The following is an 18,904-nucleotide window of genomic DNA, read 5'->3' on the forward strand; positions in this document are numbered from 1 at the left end:
TAGGGTAAACAGGGCGACCCAGAATTGTCAGGGGTTTTGCTAGGTAGTGCAGCAATTCGTTCCACAATCCCTGATTTCTTAGTATGTATAGGGTCATCAGGCAACCCTGGGTTTGTTGGGTTTCCATTAGGTATTTATCGTGACTGTTGCGAGGTCCGACAAAAGTGGGCCTACTGTGGGCCCTAAATTTTGTCACAGGTGTACCTCGGTTACCTCTTCCGACTGCGCCCCGCGTGATCGAAAGGAAGAGGTGCACTTAGTAAGGCTCTATCCGGTTTCTATTCAATACCTGCATTTTTGAGCCGAGAATTAATTGGAATAATCAAGTGATTTTTAAGTCTGCTGCAGTTCTTTCCCAAATGGAAAATATTAACATTTTGCTCCTGTCAGGCAGTGTTATTGTAACCCATGGTTTCAAAATAGCAGGAACCAAATTTCTTATTAATCTAATTCCCTTTTGAAAAAACTCTTGACCTCACACAATTCAGGATTCACGTACGAAAGAGATTTTGCTTTATTGGAGGGAATAAACAAGCCAATCAATAAGAGAAATATGAAGTGAATCCAGAGAACGCAAATTCAGATGGCCATAAATTAAAATAGGAGATTTACAGAAAATGCAGGATTCTGTTAAGATAGAACACACTTTGAGCTCAAGAAAAAAAATGGCGCTAAAGCTCTAGATGTAGAGATGAGTTGCAACGAGTCGTTCCAAGGTGGGAAAACAGGAGTCTGTTATGTTGTGTAGCCATTTGGCAAAAGTGAAGAGCAAAAGTTCAGCAGAAGAAATGTAACACAAAGGAATACTTGCGGATCTTGCAAGGTTGATACTGGTGATTAATGCCACAGATGCCTTGGTGTACTTGTGCTGTGTCTGCAAGTCTCATATATGTAGCTTGGTGGCTGAGATGCCTGGGGACAGCTCTTCAGGTGGACTACAGAGACTCTCCTCCAGACCCTCTTTCAGAACAAGCAGTTCAGTAACTAAGATAGAGAGCCAACACTTGTGAACAAGTGGAAGACTTGGATTTGGAGGTCCTCCAGTCCAAAGGAAAATATTGCAGAGCACAGACAAAATTCGGCAGGCATGTAGTCAGCATGATGGCAAAGTTTGGGAATGCCAGGCTTGCCGAAACTCTGGGGCAAACTGCCACCCAGAACATGCCCTTGCCACGGGACTAACTCAGGCTCTCATTGGACAACTTAAAAAATGTCACACGTGACTCCAATACTGATTGGTCATTTAGTATCCAGGCAGATGAGCACTCAGCAGAAGTTTATGGCTTTCACAGCTTGGAGTAAGGTATGAACAACAACAAGGGATTAAGTGTCCCAACATCCTGCTGATCTCCTGAAAAGTTTACTGGGAGTGGATACAAGGAGCATCCTGTGATCTCCTAGGAAAGCAGGAACATTAAAGATAAACTGATGAAAGAGCAGGCTATTTGACAAAAGGAACAGGCAATAGATCAAAGGTTCACCACAGGAACACTGCTTACCAGTAGAGAAGTCAAAAGCTCAGGAAAGAACAATTTAAATATGCAAAAGGAAAACAGAGTCATCAAAAAAAAAAACTGAAATTTTAACCCAAGACCTCTTTAGGAACAGGGTTACATTATTATGATTCTTAAATTCTCGTGGATGCTCCTTTTTTGACTCTGTATTTTCATCCCCTCAGATGCATGCAGTCTTACATTATTAACCACTACCAGCCGGGGACTCCGAAATCAGAGCCGTATGGTTTATATGTGTGACCGGGGTCTCCGAACTCGGACAAAGGAAACAGGCCCTGTAACAAAAGACCAGGCTGCTGAGCATGACCGGCATTTTTCACTCTCAAAAGTGGTGATAATCCAGCGTTATTTTGAAACCGTATACCAGGGTTTGGGGTATTTAGAGCAAGCGGATTACCACCGGGGACAAAAGCTCTCCACCACCACAGCGATGAGCCACACAGCACCACTGCATGCTAATCTGGCCCCTATTGAAAAGAGGTCAGCAGTGCACTGAGTCAGGTTCGTGAACAAAAGACAGTTGTACAACACCGCACAATCTGGGCTCTGTTTACTAGGCTGCAGGCCTGGCTGAAATATTCGGGCGTCAATGAAGGTCACCTGTCAACTTACAGTAGTGCCTAAAGATTACTCCGTGGGGCTACAAACGACTGCTAAATGGAATGATGAATTGTTGAAGGATTTTGAAAACCAAAAAAATGATAGTCATGCCGGCCCAGCATCCTCAACGTTGAAAAATGCCCCGGTACGAAGTGGGTTAATTCCCCATGTATGCAGCAAAATAGCCGTAGCCCTCCAACACAAGGATGTCAACGGCCACTCTAAACATAGGCAAGGCTCATTTTTGATTCTCCAGATTCTTCAACATCATTCGCATGTACTGTCAACTCATGTGGGTTGTGCACTGTTGCTAAGTGCATCTTGCATCCGACTTAAACTTGACTTCTGTCAATAACTCCTTGCTAGATAAAGATGAAGTCAAACCATCTTCATCTGGCCTGCATGGAGTTTTTCTTCATAGTCTCTGATCTGTTTCATTTCTTACTGGGGTACCTTCCTTTTTATGTTTGAAATTTCTTTTCTCTGTTGTCCGGCCCGCACTCAGTTATACCTGGTCTCTGGATGAACCAACCAAAAAAAAGGTCACCTCTGTTTTTAGCTAATTTATGAGGGTTTCTTTTCGTTTAGGATTGGGTGTGGTGAACTTCCCGTGTGATGGTAATGATTTTGATTCCAGCCAACCCTATACAGGAGAAACATTTTGCAAAATAACCAGTGGTCACAAAGAATTTGGAGGACAAACACTGGAACCATTCTCATCCTCTTTCCCTCGCTGACTCCTTATATTGGTTAATCCTGCTCTGCCTCCCCTCAATGCTCACAGGCAGCACTGGGAGATACAGTCCAAAATGGAACATCGACTTTGCCTCCATTCGTTTGGCTCTGACGCTAATGGCTACATCACTCCTCAGGTGGCCTCAATGTCTGAATATGTAGGTTCTATCTACAGTAATAAGGTTCTAGCAGACATCCGCCTAGTCAGATGAATACCTGTGTCTGCTCATTTGGCTACCATCACGGATTCATGTTTGCCCTTTCGTTCAGCCAAAATCATTATTAGACCCCAATCTCATTTAAAAATGTAATTATTACATGTACATGGGGGTCCTTGTACAGTAGCTCAACCCCTGTCAGATTCAATTCAGGCTTTGTTGATGGACCTAAACTGTTCCTCTGCTTCATTGACATCAGAGAAACTCTTGAGTTTCGATCTTGCCACTCTGTCAGTGTCCTAAGGGTCCTTGCTCTGGTAACTTTTTACCGCCTACCCCCACCAGCTAGCCATTCCCGTAATTGAACACCTTGGCCACTTGTTCTCAGTACGTGGATGTACAGATGAGGCTGGAACTTTCCACATGATGGACTGACTCCATCCAGTCACACCTTTGTTGGCAATTGAAACCAGGGATGGGCCCTCAACTATTGGTTTCTACTGGCACTTCTAGAATTTCGTGAAACACTCCTGTTCCTGAACTTTTAGTTTTCTGAGGTACTTAGCATCGTGCATATTATTCTCCCTGCCTTGACATGGAACATCTAGTTGTTGTTTTGCACCAGACTTCCTCACCTACAGGTCTGGTCACAGACAACCCCGTTTTTCCACAGAATACAGTTGTTCGTCTATCACCCCTCTCTGTTACCCTTACTCCTGACATTTTGTCAGAATTAGCCAGGAAAGACAGTTTTGCAATTCAGTCACCAATAAATGCAATAACTGGCTCTTGTATCTTCAATCACAGCTACCTAATGTGCTTCCACCGTCAGCTTTCCTTCCTTAGACAACACTCTTCCAGGTATCCTTTTCCTGGCGTGTTAATTCAGTGCTTCCTTCCTAGTAGTTCATATCCTGTTGGGACTCGTTATGTGTCCTTGAGCTTTTCCAAGGTCCTTCTCCAAGTCCTTTGTAGAGGCTTCTCCACCAAATGTTTCAGTGAGGCTGGTCCCTTTTTTACTTCCAGTAGCTACTTCATTCCTGGATAGTGGTCCGCTGATGACATCCTCTACGCATACTCTCTTTGGGTGATAATACCACAGCGTCCATTTCACCCATGTCATGGGCTACCATTCAAAGCCCTGTTCATTCTCTTCCTTTTGACAAGACATCTTCGTCATTAATTTCATAGAGTACTTCTGTTCCCTAAAGGCAGGAATTGATATAGGGCTAGGAATCAAAGCTGAAGAGGTAATATGCTTCTTCTTGTATCATTAGCCTTAAAGTGGAACTCCACTTTTAATGGTTGGGTTCCTTGGCCGTTAACTCATCTGTTCCAAATGGCAGATCTTTACTGACATTAAACCTAACCACCCTATCGGAATTCGGGTTTTGCAATGAGTTCTGTCGAGGCATGTCTATAATAGCCTCTTCATGGCATGGCATTGGCAACACTATGCATCATGGGCCCAGAAGGTGCACTACGGTTGATCAAGTTTTAGCGAATAGTCAGACGCAAAGGAAATTTGCATTTGTAGTGACTGTTGGGGTAGGTATTAGTTAGCAGACTCTTCCCACACTGCTGTGGAGGAGGAATTTCAGGCAAAAATGTTAGACCCTGGTTACATTCCTTTTAATGAATGTTATCACTAATGGCTTGATATAAATGGACTTCCTATTTATTATGTTGATTTCTGAAGCTGGAGCCCAAGCTACATGTCGCAGTCTCCTGGATCAGCATGCAACCTCAGACAACCTGCCAGCTTATGAGTTCTGCTACATCAGTACGTACTTTGTTTTACAAACCCAATAAATTTCTAAGTTAAAGGTCAGGCTTTTTCATGGTTCATTTCTCTTCAGGTTTTAGAAGTTGCTGTGTTTGATGTAGATTGTTGTATATTGCAATTTTCTGTTTGCCCATCTATTTTACTTAATACAAGGAATTTACCTTATGATGTACACAGGGTTTAATAGGCAGTTTCAAATGCTTAGGAATTTTTGTCTAGTTGGCTTTTTCGCAGTTTTGCGAAAAAGGTCATTCCTTTTGTTTTCTGTTTTTTGGGGGGGTTGGCTTTTTCGCAGTTTTGCAAAAAATGCATTCTTTTTCTTTTTTCTTTTTTTTTACTTTTTCGCCAACTTGTGATTTCGGGGATTTTTCGCAAGTTGCGAAAAAGGCATTCTTTTTGTTCTTTTTTATTTTTTGGCTTTTTCACAGTTTTGCGAAAAGGCATTACTTCTGGGATTTTTGGACTTTTTTGCAGTTTTTTAATAAGTAATCCTAATCTATGAGAAATGAATGAATGAACGCTATAGTAATTAGTTAATAAATATACAATAAATAATCCTAATCTAGCTGGCCAAAAAAAAAATTGAATTGGCCCACCCTTGTCGGTGTTCACATCAATTTTCGGTGCCACCTCCAGGTAAGCAAGCTGTAATTCAGGGCAGCCATCACACTCAATGAACTCATGTTGCCTGATAACACCACCTCAGTCCACCGGCACGAAAACGTGTCCAGGGTGCACTTCAGCTCGAGGAGGACAACACTTCCCATTCTAGCTATCTACCAAATTTCAACCTAATCAGACATGTAGTTCACAAGATACAAGACTTTCAAAACGCATCTTTAATGTCACTTGACTAATTACATTATGAAGTCATTATCGTATCAGGTCAATGATCGTCTAAAGCCCTCCCCTTTTCAAGATATCTGCAAGGTTTGAACCCATTCAGGTATGTTCTTCACGAGATCGTGTGCTTTGAATAGTGCACATTCAATGTCACGTGACTTGTCACATAATGCTGTCATCATATCAGATCAGTGTTTGTCTAAAGCCCTCCCCTTTCAAGACATTTCTAAGGATTGAACCCAATTGGACATGTACTTCACGAGATATAGTGCTTTAAAGAATACATCTTTAATATCATGTTATTTCTCATCTCTTGATGTCATTTCTATGTGCGTAAGGTCAATGATCGTCTATAACACATCCCTCCCTAGCTACCCGCAAGTTTTTAACCCAGTTGGATATGTATAATACAACTGGACATTGTGTTCATCAAGAAAAAGGCATGGAAAAGGTTTTATTTGATTTAGACTATTTTGTGCGTTTGGCGTTCCATACAAATCAGCGCCACATGTTGCAATGACAAAGTCAATGGGCTGAAATAAATATTGAAAATCAATAATAAATCACCTGATAATGTCATGATGATGTCATGTTTCTAGGACCATCTATGCATAAGGGTGCTTCATTGGACTTTGGTACAAGTTTGATTAAGATCCACAGTTGCAAAAGCACTAAAGTCGTTTACAGAATAAACATGCACAAAACAAATGGACTTTTGAGCAGAAGAAGAAGAAGAGGAAGAAGAAGAAGCCAAAAAAAAAGGATTAAAAGAATGCCTGGTTGCAAAGTTGCGAAAAAGCCAATAATGTTACATGTACATGTATTTGGTTAATTCCAGAAATTAGGGGTCCATTTTTTGGTGTCCCTGTCACATCTAACGTGATTTTGTAAGTTCAAAACACATTTTCTTATTTCCAGGAGTGATGAATTAGTACAAATTACCTGCCAAACAATTAGTAATATTTTGAAATCAATTCTAGTGATATTTCCATGTCAAATAGCAAAGGTCAGATGTAACAGGGACACAAAATGTCACACTTTTGGACCCCTAATTTCTGGAATTACCCATTTCTCAGGCACCATACTCATGGCCCACTCTTTGGGTTCATATACTCATGATAAGTCACAACAGAAATTACTTAGCTGTGACTGATTCTTCTTGTCACTTACGGAAGTGATATGTCAGCCCCGGCGGCCATTTTCTCAATCAATTTGCATTACTGCCAGTCCTAGTTTATGAAGTCAGATGTGGCTTACAGCATGACCTGCATGAGCGTCTGGCCCCGAAGAATAGGCCACGAGTTATATTACTGAGCACACTAGTGCACCAGGAACACAACCTTAAATAGGTTTAGCTTTTTCCCCATAAAGATACTCACAAACAGCATTGAAATTCTCCTCCGAATTTCTCGGTAAAGAGAGGCAGTGAAAACATGTCACCCAGCAGCAAATGCTGCCCTTGGTGTAAAGAAGACAATGGTGTTCTCAAATGGGACCAAAAAATGAACACATCTTGAAACTGAATTTAGTCAACATGCGACAACTTGTTAGTGCACTTGAGTGTGGGGCCAAGGGTACAGAGGCAGTCCAATACCTGGGCCCCATTTATGGGACTAGTTCAATACCAGTTGCCATTACCTTTTTTGCAGATCTTCTGAGTGAGCAGGGACAGTTGAGAAGGGAAGGTTGTTGAAAAAGAGTGATTCCTTTGTTGCAGGGGATGCATTGAGCCTTGAACCCAAAACACAGTGGGTTGTACCAACCATTGTGGTTCTCTAGCCCTGAACTTTGCTTTAGAAATCAACAGTATCATATTGGAGATGCTTCATGGCCTGTTCTAAGCCCTATTGTTAAGTCATATAAAAGAAATAAACTTTCATAAAACACAAATCATCAAGATTCAAACAATTTGTTTTAACATTTTACATAACTGTTGTCTTCACCCTTAAACATAGAAGTCATTCTTGTACATTTGTGTGTGTGTAGTGTAGTCACTTAACATCTGTTTTTGAACTGTTCATTTATATTTATGATTTCAAAATGTACTTTGCGTCTGGGAGATGTTAATTTAATTAATAACAATGGATAATTCAAGGAGAATTCGTGCGTAGCCCATTCTTGCATGAATCTACAGTTCCGGATCTATTCTCTGACTTCAACTATTTCCCATTGTTACACGAACATGGAGTCCTGAGTCTATGACGCTCTTGCTGTTACCCTTCGCCTTAGTGCACACCTTTGTTCCATTTGCATGGATTTGGGCAACGTGAAACATCGACAGCATTCATGCAGTCAACACCGTCAGTGTCAGATACACACTCACTTCTCTTGCTCTCTTTCAACTTCATTAAAATATGGTTAGCTCTTTTCAAACCACTTTACAAGCTTTTCAAGATGAGGTTCACTGATCGTTACATGTTCTTATGTATGAATCATTCCAAAATGTTCCCTCACTACAGATTGCTATTTCGTTTGGAGAATGGTATTGGATTCAAATTACAATGCCAATTTTAGAGTTATATAACAACAATAAAGAATTTTTATAAAGCGCACATATCCACCTAAAATTGCTTATAACACTACAAACATTAACAACATAAGAAAATTTACAGGCTAACCCTTCAAGCAAGATTATACAAGTACGTTTTAATTCAACTGAGATATATGTGCTGGACCATGCAATCAGGGAGCAGCGACTCTGACAGATCTGTCACCTTAGGACCGGTCTGATCTTGGAACAACTAAAAGATGTACCCAATTTTTTGTCTATTCAATTAAGCTATAATCCAATAACCGTACCTTACGAATCTGCAGTTTGATGTAGACTCATAAAAATAATCTACTCTTTGAACAAAGTAGTGACATCACAGAAATAGTTCAAGATGAATGTATCAAACACTCGTGCAAAATTCTTTACCCAAAAGGGTATCAATATGGTTAAGGTTTTTGGTGTTGAAAGGATGGAAGAAAAACGTTTACAACGCTCATTTAGGAATCAACATTGTATTTTGGCAAATTGCATCCCCCCACCAAAATAAACACTATGGGCTCGGCAGGTACTGTCATTTCAACCTCTGTGTTGTGCCAGGGATCTATCACTCTAGCCAATTGGTCCGTTGGAACCAATGAACAGTTCACTAGCACAGTTGAGCAAATAATTTCTGATAGCTGTTCTCCTCCTAGAAAAAAAATCAGGGAAATAGCCCCATCTGTTTTCATTTCTCAAATTTGACTTTACTATCGCTCAGTGCTTACATGTATGTGATCTTATGCAATTCCAACTCTTTTGCAGTCATTGTAATGATGCTTCTCTCAGTGCCACCAAACCTTTCAAATTCCATAAAGGGAAGAAAACATGCACTAGGACCACTGATTGAATTGAATTAAATATGGTTAAAATTAATTTGAACTTTACTCGGTATTTTACTGCCATACTGTATGCAACTACTCAGAACTAGCACTGAAGATATTTCCCAAGGACTGTTGACCTTGGTATACATAACCATTTCAGAAACTGAAGCTTGAACAGCAGTGTTAGGGTAACAGCGTTTTCCTTTCTTTTTATATGTTGTAGATACCCTGTTGTTTTAATCTGGATCCAGCACAGAACTACAAGAAATACGCACCACAGTTATTTCTTAGTCAACAGTGTCATCTGCTCAGCAGTTGTGAACTTTGTCATTTTTGGTAGTAGGATTTGGAGATGGTCAGAAGCCCGGCAATGTCAACAGTCATGTTGACTGACTCTTAGTTGTAAGCATACAACATAAATGATCGCATGGCAGGTCATTCAGCATCTCACAAAAGAACCAAAGTTGTTACATCAGTCATCCAATTGCAGGAGCTCTTTGGAGGCCAATATTATCAGCCATTGGAAAAATTAACCACCTTGGAGGGTTGGACTTACACATGTAGGAACAAGTATGGAATGTGTGTCTCTGAGGAAGTTAACTTGACGAAAGCAGTGAGGTTGCTGGAAGAAAGAGAGTCAGAGATAAACTGACGGACAGGTGGATTAGCCTATCAGGAGCTCAACAAGATAAAGCAAGAGCTGTTGATTTGATAAGTTTGCCAAAACCTGATATACATAGCAGTCATGGAAATTGACAAGGTTGGAAGCTTGCACAGTTTGATAACTGGAGTATCAACAATTGGATAGCTGAGCATTCTACAAATGACATTCAGACCTCCATCCAAATCTGTTGGAGTCTCATAGTACATAAAAAAAACTACAAATGATATCTTTTGTGCTTCTTTAAAGCTGTACAGTATTTTGGGTGTCTTTTATAAACCATTTGTCTGTTGTAAAGTGGGAGTACTGCTAGTAGACACCTAAGGATGACTTAAGGTATTGTTTATCTTAGGTTCCATAGGAGCAATCCCTGGTGAGGTTCCAAGGCACTGTTCACCTTGAAAACATATTAGGGAACTAGTGGGCTTATTGCAATTAAACTTGACAATAACCATGATTAACATCATATGCTGCATCTTTTTCATTCTTTTGTTCAACATATATCTGTTGTCATATTATAAGCATTATCAATATGACTTTTCCCAATTGTATTCATCACGTGCCATGCTAGAATATTGTGTGTCCTAAATTCCCTGTGAATATGTCACCTGTATCACAGCATGTTGTTCAGACTTTATTGTATTTTTTGTGTGTGTGCTATGGTATGAATCAAACAAAGCACATCAAAGTGTCTATGAAAGAGCACCCAATGGAATGAACTTGGTGTACTATGGGATCTTGCCAGTACAAATCCAATGTATATGTTCTCATGTGTCCATAGTTCATAAGCGCAGGCATTGAAAATCTGTGGTTTGAATGTGGTCCATTGTGGTTTAGAGACAGAAGTATCACTGAATCAATGCAGAATTCTCTATCATAATGGATGTTGTAAATGGAACTTTTACTCTTGAGAATTAAATGTAGCACACATACATGTAATTTTCATGGATGAGGGTCGCAAGTATTGTTTGGTTACTCTATCAATTGATGTGCCAGTTGTTAATTAAAAATCTTTATTCACTGTGATAATGTGACCCTGGAGGGCATAAAAGAATACTCTTACATTAAAGGGCACTCAACATTATTAATCAAAATTGCTTTGTTTTAAGGCTAAAAGGAAGCACGAGAAATCTCAGAATGTCTTGCTGTAGAATTTTTGAAACATTCCACATAGCACTTGATGGTGCAATGATAAATTATTTCCACTAATACTGTATTTCTTACAAGATTTCAGACTGGCATGGTTCGAAAATATATCAAAATGTCATCAATATGATTTTTAAATTGCCACTTTTCCCTCAACCTAGGTTTTCCTACGAACAAACAAAATTTGCTTGTAGGAACCCTCAAAGAATTGACCCCTTCCCACTGTTAAGCGGTCATCAATTTTAGCTGAGTGCTCACCTCAACGTTAAAAAAGTGGTTTCCCTTCACCAGCCTGCCTGGAAAAATCCTGGCGATGCCTGTGGTACTATGAAACACTGGTTGCCTGTGGTTGACCTTAGATAGACATTTATTGTATCTTGTTTTTTTTGGGGGGGGGGAACCTCCCCTTAGGGTGCACCACTGCTGCCCTTTACCCTGTGCCCAGCTTTTGATAATGACTGTACGATACCAGTAGCTTTTCTTAAACTCTATTCTTTTGCAAAGACTTAAGCAATGCTATCAATTTTACTTAAACACATGAAGTCCAGAACATTGTGAAGATCAGAGGTATAACATGCATAAACATACCTACACAGTATTCCGCTTTTACATCTAGTGCAGGACAAAAATACTATTAATTGAATCATCACACCAAATCACAGACCTGGTTGGATGACAAATACTCAACTCGTTCAACCCAAAATTGTTCAGTTAACATATTTCTGACAATGAGGTGCTCATTAGTTTATTGCACTGCACTCGCGCAACAATCACCAAAAAGAAGACATTTAGGTCAGTAAGATATGAAGAATCCACAATTTTTTGGTTTCCACATCAGTCAACATGTAGGATTTCTTCCCGGGATGACTCGCAGTTTTGCTCATGAATATAGAAATACTCATAAGTATAAAAACCCTAACCAAACCAAATACTATTTGCAAAAGCAAAGAAAAACTGAAAAAAGGTTGTGACACAGATGCAGTTTCAGTGGTTGTATGAAAAAAAATTGTGTGGACCCATAAATCAATTGAAAAAGTAATCCCAAACTTGCGGCCCTATAGACCTTTATCATGATGCTGCTACATGTATGTTTGGATTGTTCCCTGTACACCCATTGGCAGTAGAAATACAGCTTCACACATTGATGAAAGGGAACAGATTATTTCCAGCCTCAGTTTGGTTACATTGGTTCGAAAGGTAAAAAAAAAGATGGCTGCTCTATGATAGAGGTCTATACTGTACAAACTTGCATTCTTGCACCTCTCCAAAGAATGGTGTAAAGCTATACGAATTTTGTGGGCTATCAAGTGATATACTGTTGGCATATCAGAGGTTATGACAGTACATTCATTCCTTTAGAGACACTGGAAGGGTTCTATAGATTTAGGAATTATTAGTTCCACGTTATGATGAACCTTTTTGAAATCATGCTGTTGTTGCAGTTTAAAGAGCTCTTTCTTAATTTTTGATTCTTTAAAAATAAGATGCATTTCAAATGTTTAAGTGTTCATACACCCTTTGTACATGTATGTCACACTCCACAGCTTCATCTGGTGATGCATGTATCACTCTTTAGAGTGATACCATGTCAGACATCCTAGTGAACAAAACTTCCATCAGACATTTAAACAGATGAACAAGCATGTAATTTAAATATTGGGCTCTTTTGTATGAAATTGAGTGCTTCATGCATTTTTTGGAAAGCAGCAATTAGGCAATCAGGACAACATGTAGGGAAATGCTTATCAGTCTGAATAATATCTGAATCCTTTCAATTAATTACTACATATCAGATTGAAGCTGTTGATTTACACATTCTGCATCATGTCATAAGTATTCTGTTCGGATTGCTTGTATGACATCATATGAAATAATGCCTTAATTGCCTTGTGGCTTATTGATGCTGCCTTGTCTTCAGTATCTTTCTGACATTGGGTTGGATGCTGTCATGGTAAAGTTCAATAATTTTCCTTCAAGCCCACTAATTTCCAGACATGCCTATGGGCCTTGGTACTCGTACTAGTTGGCTGTACAAATGTAGATCAAATTGACATTCTTTACAATGACAGAATTGTAGTCAGATTGAAGAGATATTTTTAAAGGATGGTGTAGAAATTGGAGTAGACAAGGTTATCATTCTTTTGTATTTATTTTTCTTTTTGGTATACTTTGTTACTTGAAAAAAATCTTTCTTCCTTTCTCCTTTTTTTTTTATTTTGGACATTGTTCTTTGTGTCAGTTTGTGAAAATTGAGAGGCAAGTTTTGAAAAGCTTCAATTTGAAGCTTTGTTTAATGATGAAACCAGTGGGCACATATGTTATTTCTTGCCTCTGCCGGGGAAATAGCCAGGACATCCAGTTAACTTTGGACCATATAGCTATATATAAAATCTAGAGCGCTAACTTATGTGCAAAGTTATGCCCGCTTGGCCCATCCATGTTTGTGCACAAACCTAGTCTGGAGACTCGAAATTTTGTATGGCTATTGACATACCTGCGTCTGTATTCTAAAACAATGCATCTACGCAAAAACCTGAATGCACAATCAGTAAATGAAGTATTCATTTGCTCTTCGCAAAAAGCATATAATTTTGACGTTTTAATTGGATTTTATGGGTAACAGATGTGCATTGCATTTTGAGTACGTAATTCAATATTCATTTTGTCGGATTTTGAATGTTCTTCAAACATGCACAGAGATTCAAAATGTCTGCGCCCAGGATTGCGTCAAATGAGAAGTTAGCACTCTAGGGATTTAATATAGCTCTATGCTTGGGACTCACAACTTCTTGTCCATATTCAGTTACTGAACACCAAGTGTATACTGAATAGATTAATAACTATCACTCTTAATTCCCCTTCCCCAACTATTATAAATGTGTCTGTCTTTCCTGAGATTTGTTCATTTTTATGATTCTTGGAAATGTTTGCCAGGGGACTTTCAGTTACATGTAGAAATAGTTTAGGCTTTGTTCTTTTATTTGTGATTATAGTGTATATGTAAAACCTGGGTTAGAAATGTTTTTAGTGGTTGAAAGAATGGAAGATTTGAAGATAGAAAGAAGGTTGTTGAATGTGAAGTTCACTCTCTTGTATTTTTGTCAGTAAATACTTGGAGATTGCTCATGAAATAGTGGATAATATGCACCATTGGCATGGTGAAATAGGTTTAAGATTTTAATGAAAAGGTTCTGTTGAATGCAGGGCTCACATTCTTCATACAAATGTCTAATGACATTTGAAATAACCTAATGCATGTACATGTACATGGTAGATCAAGGACTTGAAATCGAACCTGAAGGTAAGCTTGAATAAAAAGTTGGTGTGATATGTTTGGCTGTATGAGCAAGACCATTGGCAATCAGAGGCATTTTGTTTGTACAAACTTTCTTAATTGCTACAAACTACTAAGCAGCAAGAATAAAATGCGTACACACAAGTTTCAGTTTTTAACACAGTGGCAGACTGACAGATAAATTGATGGCAAATGAATTTTTATGTCATGCTGTTGGTGTTGTAATGGTAAACATTGAAATTTTGTGTGTGCTGAACGAGGAGCAAAAGTAAGATGAAGTTTGTAATGAAAAATTCTTTCCTTGCAGGCATTGATTTAATTCTTGAATACATGCACATTGTTACCTCATAATATTGAAATTACATTCTATGTTACACAGTGTCTTTAATATTGCATTGTACTTTCCCTACACTGGTTATGCATTAGCATGAAATCCCTCCAGGTTGGTAAAGAGCCAAACAATGCAGTCTTTTAAATAGAATCCAACCACAAAAGCAAATGTAGCTAACGTATGATAAGCTAATGATGTTGTCCTGTGTTTTACAGCAAAAATGGGAAAAGAACCATGTCAGATTTTGACATGTTCCAAGGAGCAAGTTTTCTGGTATAGTTAAATTTCACATCAGCTGGGTTTTACACAGTTTAATAAGAACTGGATGGTTGAGACTGAATAGGACTTGATGTATTCACTTTTTTCTCTTATGTGGTAACTTCATATTGATGCATTCAGATAAAGAAATGCCTATGGTGTGAATTCGTACAATGACTCATTACACAAGGTTTTGTTGTGTTCATTCCAACATTCACGAATCTTGAACAGTTACATAAGCTATCAGATATGAGAGTTGTTTATAATCTGAATATTATAACATGGATCACAAACTTTTAATATACTGGTATAAACTCTTTTCTCTTAGCTGAATATCTTTATCAAGTCACACGTGAACCATTTTCCAAGATAGTCAGTGACTTTTGTTGGCTGATTTATTGCTTCTTGGCCTAACTGATCACATCCTGAGCCTACATTTTTAATTTCTATGATCAAAGGGTTATTCTGAGTGATCAACAAGGGGCTCGTTAAGGTGATCTACTCCAGAGCTGTATATAGAGAGAGTAATGTCATCTTCAGACTTTGGAAACAAAATGGCTGTTCATTATATGTGCAGTACAACATGCAGCTTTCCTTTGCCAATTGGTCATGTGCACTGACACATAATCCACCATTTTGGTTGCAACAATTTAGACACTCATGTTGCAACTCTCTCTGTAAACAGCTGTGATCTAATCCAGAGCTGTTGTAGAGAGAGTAGCATCAACTTCGGACTTTGGAACCAAAATGGCTGTTTTGGAGAAGCATAAAAACTGCATGCGCTTTCGTAGCAACAACCAATTCATCAGATGTAATGAGTACATTTGGAGTTTAAATACTGCCTGGCAGTGGAGTATAAACAAAAGCTGGAGATGGCTACGAAGATTCATCCTTGTAGCGTGAACGAAAGCCATGGGAGTAAATCCTGGGGGAATGGGGTATGTATCCCCCACACACTTTTTGAATTGGGAAGATGGGCTGTTGAATCATATCTCCATTTTTTTGTGGTGAGCAAAAACTTACAAGTGAATTGTAGACAAGTTTTTAGACTAAAACAACTAAAATGCATTCAGTATCACTTCAAAAAGGGAAAATAATTTCAAAAAGTCATTAATATGGCAGTTTATAGATGTATATTAATAGACATCGACATCTTTATACTGATATTTTGGGCCCTCCCCCACTTTTCAAATTTTCATGTCATCCCCCACCTTTCTTATGCCAATTCCCCCCCCCCCCCAATTTCAGGCACAAATTTAGGCCAGTGATGAAAGCCACTGTCTCTTTTCAGTCCCTGGACCGTCTAGTTAATATGTTGTTCAGCAGCATCCCTGTGGAATCTGGACTTGATTGCCCCTTGTTTGAGAACAGCAACTTTCAGGTGTTGGAGTGAATGGCCTGGCAAGTTGAAGTGCTGGGCAACTGGTTTCTGTTGGTCATTATTCCTGATGTTGAATTTGTGGCTGTAAAGTCATCATTATATGTGGAGTACAGCATGCATCTATTGTGTGCTTATTGTCCATGTGCACTGACTCACAATCCATAATTTTGGTTCAGACAATTGAGATGATCTCTACAAACAGCTCTGATCTCATCAGGCCAAGCTTTCTATAGCTAATTGTCCTGGGTGTTGCTAGGATTAAGAATCTTTGTATATTGTTTGTTGTGTGCTAGGTTACAGAGTTCCATTGGGACATACCTGGTGGTGGGAATTTCCTGCTGAGTTCAATAAACACAGGCTAATTATCATTTATGAAAAAGGCAATCTCGCCATGTCATTACTGAAACCCAAGTACATACTTCCCCAAAGTGCTTATTTTGGTGTTCTGTTTTGTTTTGTTTTTACTAGTTTTTTACATAAATTAATTTATCCATTGTACTTTTATTCCTCTAGAATCATGCACAAGCAGACTGGTGCTGGGTGTGTCAATGAATGTGCACGTTTAAAACAGCATGGCTTGGTGCTTAATGTAAAAATGTGGAGACGTACAGCTGGTATTGCAGCATTCATTTATGAGGTACAGAAATGCTTATTTGCTCAATAAAGTATTGGCATTGTCAACAGAATGCTTGATGTTTGTGTTCATTTAGAAGCAGAATCTGTGCTACTTGCTCCACTGCACTAGCTTCCTGCTAATAACTGAATGACTGCTAACACATCAACTCATTTTCATGCACCTCATTTAGAGTTGTTTTGCATAATTTGAACCCAACATATTACAACTAACAAATTGTTATAAAACTTTTTAATATTGATAGGCCTACAATTATGAGTTTAAGGTCTTTCCTTCTACCTGAATGTCTTTGCATTAAATTGTTTTATTTGTGGCCTGCATATCTTGAAGTTGCCCTAATGTTTAATAATTCGAGGGACAAGAGAGTGAAGCCCAAGGGTTTGTGAATCTGCTCAGTGCAAAGCATGGCGCAAGTACTGGTTGTTTAAAAGTATCTGAGCACCTGCCTCCTCGCCTAATGTATTTAGCACTAGGTCATGGACAGTTGTTGTGAATATAAAGGGGATTTTGTATTGTAAGTGCTACAAATTGAATTTTACATTTAAACTCCATATGATTACATCTGGGTCTGAGTATGCTAGAAAATTTAAGAGTATTTGAAATGGAAAAGGTTGTTTTATTAAACAGGCCAGGTGGTTGACATTTCAAGGAAGACGTTTTCCTCTTGGTATAACATGTTTGCATCTTTTTGCTGATTAAATGCTGTTTAGCACAGTATGTGGGGCACCATTGTAAGTTTAATTCAACATTTTCGATTATCTGATTTTTTCTTCATTAGAACCTTCTTCCTATGCCAACAATTAAGTATGATTAGTCAAACTTCCTTTTTGTAATGATTTAGATTGGTGAGACAGGTTGTTATCGTTGACTGGTTATGGCCAATTACCACTGTACATGTTTATATGTTTCATCCTGTAGAACATGAAACAAAGATGTCAATATAGTAAAGTTGATGCGGATGAATCCACTCTTTGCTCTAGTGATTTTGTACTTTTACTACAGTGACTTATTCTTTTAGCTTTGGCATTGCCTTTTAAAACTATATGCTGGTCTGTAACATTGCATCAAGCAAGAAGTGGTTGATAATATACATCCTTGAAGTCCTGATGAGTACCTTCCCATGCCATGTACTGATCAGTCTGGCTCTATCATGTAGCAATGCTGTACATTGTACGTGGTTCACAAAGATTTCAAACAAGAATTACTTCACAACATGATACTTTTTCCTCTAGATATCCTATTTATACCTCATACAATGCCTGTTAAGATTCAGATGTATCATATGCGAGAACCATGAACTGAGTAATATATTATATAAATAACTACCACAACTGTGCCTCGTTATTCATTTTGTTTCTCTCTTTCTCTCCATGTTTTGGTTCTGTGGATATTCCTGGGTTGTTCTCTCGTTTTCACCCAGCATCTTTCATTGTATATAGGCTTCTGTTTAGAGAATAAATGTGCCATCTTTGTAACTGTCGTCAAACTCAACAGAAGGTGAAAGTGTTCAGTTGTCTTTCTGTATTTTTCTTCATTGCAGCAGTTTTATAACTGAAAAGTAGAAGAGATCCATAACAAAGCTGCATGTACGTTCAGGATAACTTACTAAGTTTACCCACATGAATATTAGAGTGAATAGAAGATCAAAATGTTTATTACATATATTGTTTATAAATTATAGTTATGAGTAAGAAATTTCACGTTACGTTGAAGCCTGTGGAAGCCCAATTCATGTAAAGTTGGACATGAAAGGATAAGCTGAGGTTTGATGCAGAAACATGCAACCCTAGCCAAATCTCTTTGGGCCCCCGGTTCCCCCTCAGTGTTGTGTATCATGCTCCAGCTACAAATAAGGCATAAGTTGGTGCTAAGTTATCATTATATTATGCACTTTTTTTATTTGAGGAGGCTCAGATCCACCGACAAACAATAATACTGTCCAAATGACGGTTAAAACGTCCCTGGCCCTCAGCTGCTGGCACTAGTGGTATTAAGGGATACCTTTTTTTGGCTTTTCCACATAGTGCAGAAAAGCTTTGATTTTTCCAAATTGCTGTTTGTTTGTTTTTTTCTGCTTGGTCTTCCAGCAGTTTTTCCCACCTCTTTGGGCAATAAATATAGGCATATGACTTTGGAACTCTACACACTTAACTTATAGCAAAGGTTTTTGCGAAACATGACACCATAACGATGTCATCACCTGGATTATTA

General features: G+C 38.7%; 1 protein-coding gene across 7 annotated transcripts in view; it reads left to right on the forward strand.

Moving 5' to 3' along the window:
- Positions 1-18,189, forward strand: part of LOC110977378 (transcription factor 12-like) — a 219,064-nt gene extending 200,875 nt beyond the window's left edge. For all 7 annotated transcript variants that reach the window (XM_022231438.2, XM_022231442.2, XM_022231440.2 and 4 more), the window contains 2 exons: positions 4,707-4,790; positions 9,211-18,189. In XM_022231438.2, coding sequence (XP_022087130.1) covers positions 4,707-4,776 — 70 coding nt within the window. In that variant the 3' untranslated portion in view covers positions 4,777-4,790; positions 9,211-18,189. The remainder of the gene's footprint in view (positions 1-4,706; positions 4,791-9,210) is intronic.
- The last annotated feature ends 715 nt before the right edge of the window (positions 18,190-18,904 follow it).

This window comes from Acanthaster planci, linkage group LG08 (assembly GCF_054643075.1).
Source record: "Acanthaster planci isolate LZ-2023a linkage group LG08, COTS_SCS, whole genome shotgun sequence".
NCBI classification, from domain to species: domain Eukaryota; kingdom Metazoa; phylum Echinodermata; class Asteroidea; order Valvatida; family Acanthasteridae; genus Acanthaster; species Acanthaster planci.